Source organism: Branchiostoma belcheri, unplaced genomic scaffold (assembly GCF_001625305.1).
Source record: "Branchiostoma belcheri isolate BF01 breed outbred unplaced genomic scaffold, Haploidv18h27 scaffold6, whole genome shotgun sequence".
Taxonomy (NCBI): Eukaryota; Metazoa; Chordata; class Leptocardii; order Amphioxiformes; family Branchiostomatidae; genus Branchiostoma; species Branchiostoma belcheri.
This window is the reverse complement of record NW_017804242.1, coordinates 2,320,372-2,336,305: the sequence shown is the minus strand read 5'-3', so window position 1 is coordinate 2,336,305 and position 15,934 is coordinate 2,320,372. Positions and strand designations below refer to the sequence as shown.

The 15,934-nt window shown below is 43.6% G+C and overlaps 1 protein-coding gene across 1 annotated transcript in view; it reads left to right on the top strand.

The window, feature by feature from the left end:
• Positions 1–15,874, top strand: part of LOC109482625 — a 25,343-nt gene extending 9,469 nt beyond the window's left edge. Inside the window, exons 10-25 of the mRNA XM_019785430.1 lie at positions 1,489–1,575; positions 2,041–2,156; positions 2,508–2,615; positions 3,152–3,274; positions 4,122–4,362; positions 5,009–5,150; positions 6,599–6,671; positions 7,193–7,325; positions 7,725–7,834; positions 9,190–9,366; positions 9,717–9,773; positions 10,108–10,266; positions 10,711–10,837; positions 11,137–11,241; positions 14,547–14,630; positions 14,883–15,874. Of these exons, the coding sequence (XP_019640989.1) occupies positions 1,489–1,575; positions 2,041–2,156; positions 2,508–2,615; positions 3,152–3,274; positions 4,122–4,362; positions 5,009–5,150; positions 6,599–6,671; positions 7,193–7,325; positions 7,725–7,834; positions 9,190–9,366; positions 9,717–9,773; positions 10,108–10,266; positions 10,711–10,837; positions 11,137–11,241; positions 14,547–14,630; positions 14,883–15,137 (2,097 nt within the window). The 3' untranslated portion in view covers positions 15,138–15,874. The remainder of the gene's footprint in view (positions 1–1,488; positions 1,576–2,040; positions 2,157–2,507; positions 2,616–3,151; positions 3,275–4,121; positions 4,363–5,008; positions 5,151–6,598; positions 6,672–7,192; positions 7,326–7,724; positions 7,835–9,189; positions 9,367–9,716; positions 9,774–10,107; positions 10,267–10,710; positions 10,838–11,136; positions 11,242–14,546; positions 14,631–14,882) is intronic.
• The last annotated feature ends 60 nt before the right edge of the window (positions 15,875–15,934 follow it).

Here is a 15,934-nt window from a genome sequence, read left to right as displayed (position 1 = left end):
CGGCCGGCGTCTACGCCGAGGACATGCCGAACGGGCGCCGTTTCAAATGTGACCTAAGCATAAGCGAAGCTAGGTACTCATTTTGCACCTAATGCTTAGGTCACATTTGAAACGGCGCCCGTTCGGCATGTCCTCGGCGTAGACGCCGGCCGGCGTCATGACGCCGAGCGTGCGCCGTACTGTCAGGGTCACAATCAAATGATCCTTTACGGCTCCCTGTCGGGGCCTGCTTGTGCTCCGGCCGGCGGCTCTCATTAATATTCATAAAACTTTTGCGGCCGGTTTCTGTCAGGGACCCGTCCGGTGCCCGGTCAGTCGCCCGTCTTGACCCGTGCGGCGTGTGGTAGGGTGCCGACCGGCTCTTACAGTTCGGCCGGGCAGCTGTCAGGTCCCTGGCGGGTTCCTGGCGGGATCCCGACGGGCTCCTCTCGTGTTTTTGAGCAGGTACATATATAAACGCTGCACTGCCTGCTACCGTTCACTTCAAGTAAAGAGTACACGTCAAGTAAAGAGTAGACTGAAGTTGGCGATGCAGCGTTCAGTGCAACCTGCAAACAACTTACAAGCCCGTCTGAGATTGAGATTGGTGACAACCTACATGTAGGTCTTCTGGCATTGGTAGCTGAAGAAGAGAGGCAGGCAGAACTGGTGCGTCGCAAAAGTAACCGAGGGCCTACTTTCGAAAGTACTTCAACAGTGACGCAGGAAGTACTTCAGCAGTGACGCAGGAAGTGTGCCGTGGCAACTCCTTGCTATTGGGCAATAAAACCACTGAATATCGTTACTTCTGTTGAAATTTGGACTGGAAATAAATGCCAATAACTTCTGATTACATTTTATTACGAAGGCATATGATGTAACAAGAGATAATGTCAGACACATTCTATTCCTGTTATGATCTGTTTTATGAAGTTGGCAAGAGAGCCGTGCCGGCTGTTTTCCCTTGCCCTTCGACATTCTGACACACAAATACAAGGTGTAACACACACAAGTACACGATGTAACACACACGTGGTGAACTGTGCGACGTAGTCTGAGGCAGGAGTTTATATATGCTCCCTATAACCCCCTTTTCCTGACCATCTGATGCACTGATCAGCACATGTGACGTCATAATCTTAGGCAGGTGCCTGTTCGGCCGCCCGACGGGTCCCGGGCAGTGAGGTTACGGCGTCGCTTCGGCGTATTTCGCCGAACGGGGCCCGAAGTGTTTTTAACTCTGAGTTAAAATCGATTCGGCGACCGCGCGGGGCCAAAAATAGGCCGGCAGCCGTCGGGAAGCCCGCCGGTCTCCGTCCAGGTCCCGTTCGGTAGTGCCAAAAAACACGCCGAACACGCGCCGAGCGGGCCCCTTTCTTGAATTGTGACCTAAGCATTAGTCTAGTGAAGGAATATCTGTTAAGTGCCTTTCGTGTTAAGGGCACAACAGTGGGGGATTCGAACCCAGAACCTTCAATTCCTAACCACAAGACCACCTTGCCACCTTAGGTGAAGGAGAAGATGGTGGAGAAGTTGAGAAACTGCTGGGAAGGACTGGAGCCCGAGTCTCAGGTGTTCTACTTATCTACTATCCAGGTGAGTAAGACCCTGACACGATACTCACGATCAATCTGCTTTTACCTCTATGTACCGAGGTTTTGTTTTCGGTGTGTCTGTCTGTTTGCTTGTGTTTCCGTAATTATGGCCACATAGGCACGTCGGAAACACTGATAGAAGGTTAGGTGAAATGGCCCAAAAATGTCACACAAAAGGGGCATACAATTCCTGTCTACAATATCCTGCTGTATACACGTATGTTGCCTTATGGGAGCCAATGAGAAGACGCCTTGACAGACTAAGCGAGAAGCCCACAATAATGAAACTCACAAAAACTTGAAAACTTTGATTTCTTATTTTTCTTGTCGTGGGTTGATCGTAATGAAAGTTCTTAGATAGAGTAAACATGACTAAGGAAGAAAGTAAGGTCATCATCTGCATTGCCTAGTGTAAGAGAAATGTCGCCATGTTTCACTATGCACGTGTTACTTTTTCCTGCACTAGGCGGCCAGAATGCTGAAGGCCGGAGCGGGACCCACCGAGGATTTCCGGCGGCTGTTGGACGGGTTTCACCGACTTGTGCCGGAGGGACTCAAGTCAAGGCTACTGGCATACTACAAGTAAGGCGTAACGATAACTTTTATACCAGAAGGATCACAGTGAAATACGCCACCCTCGATAAAGGTTTTTGCCAACTGTTTTCGTCAGACATTTTTTAAGTCACGTCGTGCGTCGATCATAGATTTTAGAAAATTAAAGTCGGAATAGTTTAGTTCTGCTCAGACCGACGAAGTATGGCGAAAATAAACATAGGAGGTGCAGGGTTTTCCGACAATTGCAGGGAAAGGGACAAAGATGCCTATAGCTACACGTAGCGTAGAGTTAGCATTTTAAAAGTAGTCTGCTTCCATCCCGCTTTCCAATGCCACCACGCCAGACTAACGTTCACGGCAATATTTTTCCTTCCTCAGCTGGCTGGAGTACCTGTTGAAGAGGATCCTGTTCTTCGTGCGCGCCCGTCTGGACCTGGCCAGGGCCACCACTCAGCAGAAGGAGGAGCGCTCACGGACTATCTCAAGGTACAGAATTTCGGAGGGGCACACAATATATACATGTATACTTCGGCAGGCAACTCTCATGTGCTTTTGCATGTTTTAATACTGGAGCGTAACCAGTCGTAGCAAGATTGTTGGAGTGATGTGGGCCGTAGCATAACTTCGCTGTAAAGCCAAGTCAGGCTGCCGAATTTAACGTAATACGTCGTCACTATCGTTATTTTATCGAGAACCACGCTCAGGCCCAAGTTCTGCTGGATGGTATCCACGCGTATTCAGAACCATGTCTGGAAGCAAATTTATGTTCTTGGATACACTGAAACTACTCAGAGCCATGTCCGATCTTTACCCCAAACCCATTCGGGCATAGAACTAGATAGGCAAGGTTTTGGATACAATAGTTGCCCCCGACGTCGACCAGGTATATTGAATGACGGCTCAAAGTTTGCTCATCATCAATTTGTTTGGCGGCTGCGGCAAATGTTTGAGATATTTCTCTTAAATTTGCGACTATTTTGATATGGTTGATGTGGTCTTAATTTTAATTTTGGTGGCTCCAGGCGGCTTCGGAAGTTTGAGGAACACTCGAAGCAGATTTTGGACTCCCTGGAGGAAGAGGTGAAGAGGAGGACAGATTCCATCGTGAACGAGCTGCACACTTACATGACGAGCCCGTCTGTCAGGTCTGTACTTACCAGCGTCGTGACAGCCATTGAATACCTTTTGTTCTCCATAGCTTCATTTCTAAAATTCTCGGGTGCGCCTAACCATTCTGAGAATCTCAAAGCGTTTAGATATTCAAATATTAGATATTTTGTTGCTCACTTATAGATTAAACCTGTCAATCAACAGCTATTTATCTAAATTTGTAATGCTAGCTATGTCCGTTATTACCGTCAGAGATTTCGTTGTCTCTACTAAATAGCAAAGTTCTTTAGTTACAAATACTTCTTTAAGAGCTGACGTTTCGATGACGGCCTGTCAGCATTATCAGAGCAATCATGACAGGTTCTCTGTGCACTGAAGCTGGGAGTTAGGTGAATAGACGATCATCGAAACGGCAGTGCTTGTTGAACAAGTGGTCATTAACCAGCATCATTAACCAACCTGAACACTGATAGGAAGTTAGGTCATAGGCCCCAGAAGTTATCTCATTAATGCCATTAACTGTCTTCAATTTCCAGCATGTCTGTATGTTGCCTTATGAGAGCCAGTCGGAAAATGCATAGACAGAATCAGCAAGAAATTCACAATAATGATTAAGACGAATAAAACATGAAATTAAAACAAACACTATTTGACGGAGGTATGATATTGAGTACTACACGAACTATTATCATGATCTATATGCAAATAAGGGAAGACAAATTTTAATATTTTTTCTTGTAGAGAGACCCTGTGCCACTGGAAGGAGGGCCTGGAGTCGCTGGAGCACGAGACTCCACAGTCCGGTCTTACATACCTTATACTGAACAAAACTAGCCTGTTACGCCTAAATATGGTTTACCGGTTAATGCTTTCTCATTGTAGAGAGACCCTGTGCCACTGGAAAGAAGAGGATACGCCGGACGTGCACGACCTGGAGTCGCTGGAGCACGAGACGCAGAAACTCATCCAGAAGCGTCTGTCCGACACCGTCAGCGCCTGGGAACGAGAGCACGCGCTGGTCAGGACGGCGCAGGAGAAGATCACCGAACTCTTCAAGAAGGAGTTCCACATCCTGGACGACGAGTTCATGGAGATCGAGAAGACGTTCCTGCTATCTGGCGAGGTAAGTCTAATAAAGAAAAAACACTCAGTTTTCCGATGGAAACATGAAAAAATGCGGTCAAAGATAGTATTTTGGTTTACTATTGTCAGCTGTTCCCATAGTTTGAGCTGGTCAACCCCTGTTTTCTTTGTACATTTGGGAGGCAGACCCTTGTGACTTTCTTGTGCAGATGAATTTTTGAGATTGAAATGTGGAAACTGGTACTTTTATGAGGCATTCTTTCAGTGTATTTAACTATAGCATTGAATGGCCAAACGGAATAGTGGTATCTGCCCTAGAGCTATAATAGTATGGATGCCACGCTCCGCCCAATCCAGTACAACCTATCCTTGGTTGGGGAATGATCGGGAGCGAGGTCGCGAGAAGGCCCTTTGTTAATCTCCAAGCAGATCCTGCAGTGGCAAATCCTATGGTCACTCCTTTTGCCAATGGTTACAGCCTTGCCACCGTAGGATCTGCTGGAAGATTACTGAATGTGTGTCAGGGCTTTACAGAGATGTAATGCGTTACGCTGATGTGTTACGCTGAAAGGCGGTTATACCAGCTATACAGATTCAGATACAGATAATATCAATTCTTTGTAATGAATCTAAAGTTTTATGATGAATTGTGTTGAATACCACTAAAAATATGTTTCCTCTCACAGCTGTCGAACCTAGAAGACATCAACGTGGGCCTTGCCGGCTCGGAGATGTCAGTGGAGCAGCACCAGGCGCAGTTCAGCGCCAAGGAGATGGCCATCATCGGGCTGACGGCACCCGTCTGGATCCCGCTCGCCATCGTGGCTGGTGAGCTCACGGTTGCATTTTAGTGCCTTTCTTTCCTAGAACTAACACAGAGTGGTGGAACTCGCTGCCACCAATTACAGTAGGGGCATCATTATCAGATAGCTTTAATCTATGTTAAGAATTAGATGTTCTAGGGTTAAGGTTAACGTAGGGTGTTAGATGTAATGTAGCCAGCTACCGCCGCACCGCGTGCCTGCGAAGCTGGTGTGTTACGCTGACGTGGGGCTATACCGGCTATACAGATCCGGATAGTGACGAGTTATTGAATTATTTAGAATGAATCTTAAGTTTTTATGCTGAATTTCATGGTGAATTTTAAGTGTCTCATACCCCGATCAAGCAATCTAAGGCTGCAATGGTACTCGTATGTTTGTGTACATGTTGCAAATAAACCAGTCATCATAATCACCATAATCAACACAATAAATGGGGCTCTGCATGGGGGATCCTTGAAACGCGCACGCATAAATTTAGGGGGATCGACGGTAAATTCCTACAGTCAAAGCTTAACATGGGAAGTTAAGTTGTTCTTTCGTAAGGCTTTGGGAACGGCTTTATTGGAATAATCTTTTGCATTTATGGGTGTGTCTGGCAAAACTAGTCTGCGCACCTCGGACGCTCTGTTACGATGTTTGGACAAACAGGCGCTTGACTACACGCTACGAAGAATTTTTCAATAACGCGCAGAATACCTGAAATCAAAGCAACCGATTTCGCTTCACAGAGATGAACGAAAGGACCCGGCTGTGATTACCGGTGAATTAAAATTGCTCACTACGGCTCATCGAAAAGGCATGCAGTCCCTCATACATAACATAAGCTTAATCTCACAACAATTGTACAATGTACCACGTCTGGCATCCAAAAACTAATATTACTATGAGATTAATCTACCTGACAAAAAAGTATGCAGCGTGGGATGAGAATGTGCTTGTGCAATCATCGGTGGGATTTCTAGCGCTTGGGCATTAAAATGTTGCTCTGTATGTACATGCCGGGTTGTCACATGCCAAAGTGTGCTCAAAATTGACTATTTAGATCCATTGAGAGAAATCCTGGTATAGAAGATGACAGACTTATGTTTACCGAACGCTCAATTCTACCAAACATGTCTGTTTGAATTATACGCTATGTTTGTTGATAAAAAGGAAACGATGATAGCCGTATTATTGTTGCCGCTCAACCTTCATTCATTTATTATACAGGGAAAATACACTCAGTCTATAGACCTGTTCTTCGGGCATCCCTGATATTAAAAAAGAATAAAGAAAAACTCTACCACCACTGATTATAAATATAATTGACATGATAAACGACATGAAAGACAAACAATATCGTCACATCTTACACACTGATATAAATTGCCGCTGATAAGGCGATTCTTAAAAAAATTCATGCCTAGTAATCAACCTTTGTTTGCTCTAACTAACCTGTCACTTGTCCTACAGGAGTTATCGCCCTTCCAATTTTGGGAAGTATGGCCGCTCAGTCGAAGATTAAGGAATGGACCGAACTTAACAAGTAGGTTTTTTTCTAGCATGAAGTGATATTTCTTTCCTTGTTTGATTGATGTTTGAAGTCTGAGCTTGAGCAGATAACGACGTGCACAAACTTAGGAATTAATGAGACTACTAACACTCCTTATGTTCAACACCGACCACCTGTTTTTAGCTCAAGTGACCACGAGAAAATGTTACCACTGACACCCCTCAGGGTCTAACTCAGAAAAAGGGGATGTGGTAAAATTTCCTTGGGCACATGATGGCTCAGATGACTGGGAACAGTCGTGCCTATATAGCTACCAGGCTTCGGGAAGAGGCAGGCAAACGTAGAAATCGGCCAGAAAGACAGATAACATACCAGGGGAGTTGGTCCGCGATGGGTGAATATTCGGGAGCGGAATTATGTTCTCTCAGCGCGGACCAACTTCCCCGGCATGTCATCTGTCCTTCTGTCCGATTTCTACTCTTTTCACGAAGACTGGTAAAGGCTACTTCCAGGCTCACATTTGGAGGTTGACAACTTGTGTTTTTCTGGACTAGGTACCGGGCGGCTCGCGTGGCGCACATGGAAGAATGTACCAAGATGTACCTGGACCACGTGAACACCGGGTACATCAAGAGCATTGTAGTCGGACAACTGTCAAACCTGCATCACTACCTGGACCAGCTGAAGGTGAATACTGCAATGTTTTTGGCATTTTTTTTGACCTGGGATAAAAGCAAATCGAAGCACAGCCGCTTTGCAGGTAAATCGCCTCTTCTGGGATGACAGATAATCTGCAATATGTGATATAATCAAAGGTTAGCAAAAAACAACAACAGCTGAACTGATAGCATGTCGCCTGTGATGTGTCACATAGCTCCACTATATTAGATAACTAATTTCGATAGTTGGTTGATGTTTTGTCTTATAGTCTTTGGTTGAATCTAGGTTCAGGATCTTGAAAGAGATACATCACGTTGCGTTGTGCCAGATTGTTACATAAATTTGTGTCACAACATTTCTGTCATGTGTAACAAAAAACAAATAATGGTGACCATGAAAAAAAGAAAAAAATTGTTTTTTCTTCAGGATGCCATTCCAAAACTGATAAACGCCGACAAGAAGCTGATTGAGAACCTGAGGACTGAAACTCGGGAGGGTAGCCAACTCATCCGTCTGTACCGGCCCATCAACACCAGGTCAGACAATGCCGATGTTCAAAATTAGTCCTAGGGGATATTACTTATATGAACATTATCCTGATAATATTATAGTAATTAGCCTGATAAAATTCTTACCTGGGTATACTTGATATCAACCATGAAATAGAATTCATTGCAAGGTAATACAATAAATTTCATCCCAACCTCTCAAAGGAGAGGCTACTAGTATTTTCCTTTTCCATTTTCCTTTCCTTTTTCTCACTACTTATTGTGTTTAATATCTTATATGTGAAATATTCTTTCCTTGAACAATCTCGACAGAGGGGATCCTTCTGGGGCAGCTGGAGCTGTTCAAGACAGTGAACATGAAGACCTACGACGTGCAGGACTTATGTCTCTCGCTACTATACCTAACAGTTACAATTGTGTGTAATGTTTTATACGTGAAATACTCTTTCCTTCAACAATATCGACAGAGGAGAGCTGCTTCTGGGGCAGCTTGAGCTGTTCAAGGCGGTGAACATGAAGACGTACGACGTGCAGGACTCTGTCTTGTCAACCTAACAGCTACAATTGTGCTTGACATCAACAATTTCTTTCCTTCAACAACCTAACAGAGGAGAACTCCTTCTGGGGCAGCTGGAGCTGTTCAAGGCAGTGAACATGAAGACGTACGACGTGCAGGACTCTGTCTTGTCAACCTAACAGTTACAATTGTGTTTGACATTAACAATTTCTTTCCTTCAACAACCTCAACAGAGGAGAACTGCTCCTGGGGCAGCTTGAGTTGTTCAAGGCGGTGAACATGAAGACGTACGACGTGCATGTCCGGCTGCCTCGCTACAATTGTGTGTAATGTTTTATACGTGGAAAATATTACTTCCTTCAACAATCTCAACAGAGGAGAGATCCTTCTGGGGCAGCTGGAGTTGTTCAAGGCGGTGACGTAAACATGAAGACGTGCGACGTGCAAGACTTATTCTCTCGCTACTCTGTCTTGTCTACCTAACAGTTACAATTGTGTTTGATGTCTTAAACGTGAGAATATTCTTTCCTTGAACAATCCTAACAAAGGAGAGTTCCTTCTGGGGCAGCTGGAGTGATGTTCCAAGCTTGTTGCCCAACTTAATAAGTCTCTCGCTACTACATGTATATCTTGTCTACCTAACAGTTACAATTTTTGTGTTTGATGTCTCATACGTGAAGAATATTCGTTAATTCATCAATCTCAACAGAGGAGAGCTTCTTCTGGGGCAGTTGGAGTTGTTCAAGGTGGTGAACATGAAGACGTACGACGTGCATGTGCGGGTCTCTCGCTACTATACCTAACAGTTACAATTGTGTGTAATGTTTTATACATGAAATACTCTTTCCTTCAACAACCTCAACAGAGGAGAGCTGCTTCTGGGGCAGCTTGAGCTGTTCAAGGCGGTGAACATGAAGACGTACGACGTGCAGGTGCGGGAGCTGCAGGACTGGGACCGGACCCGGCCCCTCGCCAGCGGCAGCTTCGCGGACGTGTACTCCGCCCGGCTCCGCGGCAGGCCCGTCGCGCTGAAGGTCACCAGGTACTTGGTACTTTATTGAGATATCCATTGGTTGCAAAAGCGACAGCAAAAGCAACCAATCTTCAACAATTACACATAACAACAACATTACACATACATGTACTGAACAATCATATAAAAACGATAAATTAGACTGCTGTACAACATAAATAAAAGAAAGACCACCTATAATACAATAATTTGCCCTTACTTGAGTTACAGTTAATTGGTCTGTAACAAGACTACGTTGGCTTTGTACAGAAATACTTAATGAGTCCTGATGTAAAACTGTCCTTTGTTCTTAAATGATGTAGACCTGATGGTAGGTTGTTCGATGTGAAAATTTTCTTTGCATTCATTCTTTGCACCAGGTGCCCGCTCACAGATGACAACACGCTGGAGGTGCTGCAGGAGGAGGAGATCATGAGGTGAAATTTTATCGATCGATCAACCATTGTGCCCTGTATTGGTGGGGGTATTAATATAAGCTAAAAACACAACTTGAGTGTGCCGTCACCACGTCTTGTGATTACGTGTTGGAAATAAAAAAACATTTGTTGAATAAACCGATCGATATGATATGATGCATGGCGGCTGCAGACATCTACATTTGTATTTCCTCTGTCAGTGTTCATGAAGAAAACTAATGCACCACAAAAGTGTACGAGAAAGTATAAAAGACAATACTAGAGGTTTTCAGAGATAAACTGGGACCTACAGGTTTTCTCATAATTCAGCCATAATATACACTTTTTGATACAGAAAGTTGAGGCACAAGAACATCGTGGAGTTCCTGGGCAGCGCCCTGCAGATGGCACCAAACGGTTCCGCCCGTTTCGTCATGGTCCTGGAGCTGTGCAAGTCGACTCTCCGCGAGGTCTTCTTCAAAAACCCACAGAACTGCCCAGGGAAGCAGAAAAGGTAGCTGAGCTGTGCGATGTCGTAGTTTGTTGCTGTGTGAAGGAAAATATAATGGGAGCATTGGAGCAAGATGCTCAAATTTTGTACTATCTTCTTGTCTTGAAAATTATTATAAGTGCCTCTGGCTAACTCGGTTTCAGGACGTCCTCTTGGGACGTACATGTAACCTGGAGGTTCCGTATTTTGAGAAGAGCCACAACTCGAGCACGTTAAAGAACATACTGCACTTATCAATGAGAATAGGGGCTCATCCCAGTGTGGATTTCACATGTACAGCCCAGTCTTGTACTGACTGAACAAAAAGTGGTATTTTACGTGCGGATGGCCTAGAGGATATGCAAAATAAACAGATGCAAGTTGTTTCAATTTTGATCGTGTGCCATTTGATTTGGCCGACTGAGTCGTGGACTAGATATAAGCACTGTGTCCATATACTGTTTGCAGGTATTCTGCGGAACAAGGCACAGCTCTGAACTATGCCTCCAAGATGGCCGCCCAACTGGCGGACGGACTGCGCTACATCCACGGGTGTGGCTACGTGCACAGGGACCTGAAGCTAGAAAATGTGCTGGTAATTATATTGTTTGTTATTGTACTGTGGCGTCGATGAAGGTTAGTTGTTGTCATTGCTAATTTCTTTTACATCTATTACTAAGCTGTGAGTGGTCTCTAGCTAAGACATTCAGGTAGAACATTATCTAATACCCGGGACAAGGCTTCCTGATTTTGAGAATTTTATATTTACATCAAACACGTATGGACTAGCATAACGGACACTATATGTATTACTAATAAGTATTAAAACCCTACAAAATAACCATGACGTAAATTTTATATCCATACCAATGTACCGTTCCTCTATCTCTTCAGGTGACGGCTGATGACGTAGTGAAACTGTGTGACGTAGGTCTGACGAAGGCAGTGGAGAAGGTGACCGGTACGCTGTGCGGAACTATCCTGTATGCTGCGCCTGAGGTACCGTCATTGCCTTCGACTGAAGGCTATGCCTTCGGAGAAGGTTATGAAATCGGGTTTGCACTGTTTGGCAGATTAGGCACGATAACTCTTGAAGGCAAGGTCCGAGGTTCACGATTTTTGGCAGGCAGGTTGATTTAGGGGTGGCCATTGTCAAGGCTAAAAATGGGCTTCGTGGGGGGTTCCTAAGTCACTGTAGTTGACCTTGGTTTTTGGTGTTTTTCCTTGTCATCAAGATATCTCGAGAATCCTTAAATGGATGTTCATTATTTTTAGTGGGCAAGTTACCGTTGAAAATGCCGAGGTCAAGTTCAAAGATGGGCCCCGTGGGGGTTTCTATGTCACTGCAGTTGACCTTTGTTTCTTGTGTTTTTTCTTGTCATCAAGATAACTCGAGAATCTTTAAATGGATGTTCATGTTTTTTAGTTGGCAAGTTACCATTGACAATACCAAGGTCAAGTTCGGATATGGGCTTCGTGGGGGGTCCCCACGTCATTGAATTAGAAAGTACTGCAGCGAAACTTCTGGTTTTTAAATCTCGTGATATGGACGTGCTAGGGTCATGATTTTTAGATGGTAGGTAGCTCTCGTGCTCAGAAAGAAGTGCCGTAAGTTTGGGCCCCGTAGCAGCTTATTTGGGAAATGCAGAGGCATTTGTTTGAAAATGTTTGAAGTAGGATAGCTCAAGAACCGGTTGACGGATTGTTGTTATTTTTGGTATCTCGGTAGCTTAAGTGATGCTTGACCTAATTAGATGACAATTATGCAAATCACAATCTAATTTACATAATTAATGACAAAAGTCTATAAATCTGCTGCGTTCCATGATAGAACAATTGAAATGGTGGCATATTTAAACAAGAGGAAGAGGAACATTGACAGATATTAATTATGTAAATTGTGACCCAATTTGATTAATTAATAAGAGAAATCTATATGTCTTTCATACTGCACTAGACCTTTTTGGTTTCCACCCTCTGTGGATTACATTGCTTTATGCCCACAAGGATAGCTGGAAAAAACTTTCCTGTTTGTTGAAACAACAGAATCCTTGCGAAATTGGCGAAAGTGGCGCTTAATGCTGCATTAATACTGAAAGTTTTAATACTGGGTTAATGCTGGGTTAACGACTCGGCCAGCCTTCAAACACACATAGATACATCATTCATAATGTACAATGTAGAAAAGGCAATCTTTCTTTTATTAATATTTGTTACATGTACTGGAGCAACTGCATAACTCTTGTAAAATTTGTGAACCCTGACACAAGACTGCACAAATGTACACGCTAATGTTGTAGGGAATACAGGAAACCTATTCATATCTAGGTTAAAACAACAAGTTACAGACAGGAAGCTGTCAACATTGGTTTTAGTTGAAAAAACGTTTTCTTTGAAATTGTTTGTTGAAAAACATTAGTGCCCCAGTGCCCCAGCAGAGCGTGCTTTATTTGACAGGTCTGTGGCCCCCAGTGTGAACATCTGGAATTAGCCTGGTTGCCAGACCCATAGCACACTGGACACAAAGTATCTCAGTTTGGCACCCAGGTAAATCTGGAATATGGATAATGTGAATAGGTTTCCCGTAATACCTACAACATTAGTACATTTGTGCAGTCTTGTGTAGTACATTTGTGCATATCGTATCGTAATGCAACAGGAGTTAAAGATTTAAACCCGATATAAGGTCACAAACTTTGTTTTAATCGATAACATAGTTGGTATACTGTACACAATGGCCAGGTCACTAGAAGGAAGTGGTCTGAACGCATTGAGCAGTATCTAATCTTTATAAGCTTTGTGGCTTTAGCGAGGAGCACGGCGGTATTCTATGAATGACTTTGAGTTTGATGCCTGTAAATCTTCTTCATAATGGGGTCGTGTGGAGAGGGAATAGAGAAGCCCTGCCATTGAAAGGATAGATTTTCACGACCATATTATGGTCCGATGGGACCCCCACAAGAAAACTAACATAGCCAAACTGCGTCGCCAAACCTGAGAAATAACCAGTAAATAACTACTAGTTCAAAAATTGAAGATTGTTAAATTGCAACTAGGATACATATTTTATTTGAATTCTATCCAGGATAAATTGCATTGACAGGATAGACTGGGACGGTTAGGTAGGTCACCCGAGGCTGACCTCAGCCCTGCCAGTCGTACCTCTGGGAACGTCCCCGGAGGACCTGGGCTAATCTATACCACTATCCGGGCTGGAATAGAAAGTCGGGCTGTTTCCTGCTAAAAGTTTGATACGACGGCCCCTCTAACAAGTAAGGCATATATGATAAATGAGTTTCTCTTTGTGGAGGAAGATTAACTTTCTACCAGGCACCATGGATCACTGGAAAAATAGTAGGAAACGGCCAAAATAAAGGGAATAGTATGCCGCTAAAGGGTCAGATAGCCCGCTAGAGAGATACAACTCACCGGGAGGAACCCATTTATCTTACATACCACATACCATCACAACAATTGGCCAGTTTGTGTGATTTTGTAACTTGCAATTGTCTTCAATGTATTGGACATCGCACGCTTCAACAACACTGGCTGCATAGAAGAATAATTTAGTTGAAGGAGTTTTTGCCGTTTTGAAGTTTGGATCACCGCGTATCGGAGGGAAGAAAACAACGTTTCGCGGCCAGACTCCCCAGGCCAATTCTCCTCTTCTTTTTGCCGAATTCTACGATCCGTATTTCCGTAGAAAGACATGGTACAGGCTTGGTGAATAGTCTGTTGCTTCGTTCACTACGATAATCATCTTCACAAAAAACCTACACTATACACACACACAACACCCACCAAAACAATATCACACTGTCGAAGGCATGAGACCTCCGAACTCTAGTTAAATCTTCACTTTCAGTCAACAGTTCAAGATAAATAGATGTTTTTTTATAAAGGGGAAAACTCGCCATGTTAATCCATTTTCTTGTCATTGTTAGGATGATTGCATTCTTATAAATTACATGCACTGTGTGACGAATTTGACAAACGTAAAACAAACAAATAAAAAAAAAACAATCAGTGAAGGTTAAACATCCAGGTAATAATATACGCCTATTACTCAAGGAACTAGATATGATTCTTAAAACGGTCAGACGTTTCAGATAGCATCCACTACCTTTCGTCTGTGACACTGGAGAATTATTGGCCTGGGTGCCATCCTATTTGTAACGGCAACCCCAGGAAAAGAAGTTTTTTCGGAGTTGCCGTTACAGATTGGATGGCACCCAGGCAAGAGAATTATCAGAAAAACTGTCTTTGGCGTAAAAACACAATAATATGTGTTTACGACACTGTAGGTTTTGCGGCAGGAGAAGTACAGCACCAAGGTGGACATGTTCGGGCTAGGGCACCTCCTGTGGGAGATGTGGTACGGGGAACAGGTACTTCATACATTACTTCATACCTTATTATGACATCCATCAGTTGCAAAAGGTACTGCAAAAGCAACTAGTCTTCTTGGATTCCAGAACACAAACTAGTAACGTTACACATACCACACAATCATATAAAAGCGACAACTGCTATACAACATGAATAACAAAATGACTACTTATAATGCATTTCTTTGCTCTTACTTGATGATGAATTACGGTAATGTCGTCAACATTGTTTTTGCACGGACTGAATAACAGGTCTTCAAGGTCGACGCCGCGCAGTTGACCAACGAACAGTTCATCATGGCCGTCGTCTGCCACGACATGAGGCCCAAGTTTCCCGCCAACCGCGAGCCGGTGTACTACTGGAAGGACCTGATGGTGCAGTGTTGGGACGCGGACCCGAGCAAGCGGCCCACTGCCGAGACGTGCTACACCAGTCTGATCAGCAACAAGGACGCGTCTCCGCAAGTGCACTTCAAGATAGACAGTTCCACTGAGATTAATAGTTGAACGGTTTGAGAAAAGTGTTTATAATTCAGGGAATTCATCATCATCATGCCTATGGATTAATCCAGTGAGGTACGTTTGATAAAGACACTCCAGTACCCCCTTGTCCCTCATGGTGGACACTAAGAGCAGTCCATGTGAGATCAGTGTCTTTCTCTGACATTGACAAAAGTGTAGTATGTGGTATTCACATTCAACGTCTCCCAGTGGGAAGCCACTGGAATAGTATACCGGCTGGTGAATTCAGAGATTTAACATTAATGTAGGATATGCAATTTTTCAAACATCAAAATTGTTGTACAGTGCGGAAAGACTATTGAGACAACCTCTCGGTCGAGACAAAAGATGAGGTTTTAAGTTGTACATACAGAATTATCTGCCATATTGTATATAGGACATTCCTTCCGTATATTAAGGAAGTTTTGAAAAACGAAAGTGATGTTTAACCAGTTAAACCCAAGTGAACTCAATGAAAAGTTTAGCTACTCCTTCACTGGCCATTGTACTGGGGAGATTGTTGTTGTTATTCCCAGATGTTGGTCTTGATGAGGAAGGCACCCCCCTTCCAACCCTTCAATTTTCAATTTGTTTTATTTGGTAAGGCTCTCGCGGGCAAATACCCGAATTTCGTCCTTATTACATAACATAACGGATTAAAACAATGATTTGCTGCAGTCTTCATTGCACATATGAAAACATGGCAAGCACACTATTAAATCATTTCGAAAACGATTACACAATTAAAATCTGTACACAATATGCGGCTATCACGTAGGATTTAGCTAGATACTATAACACTA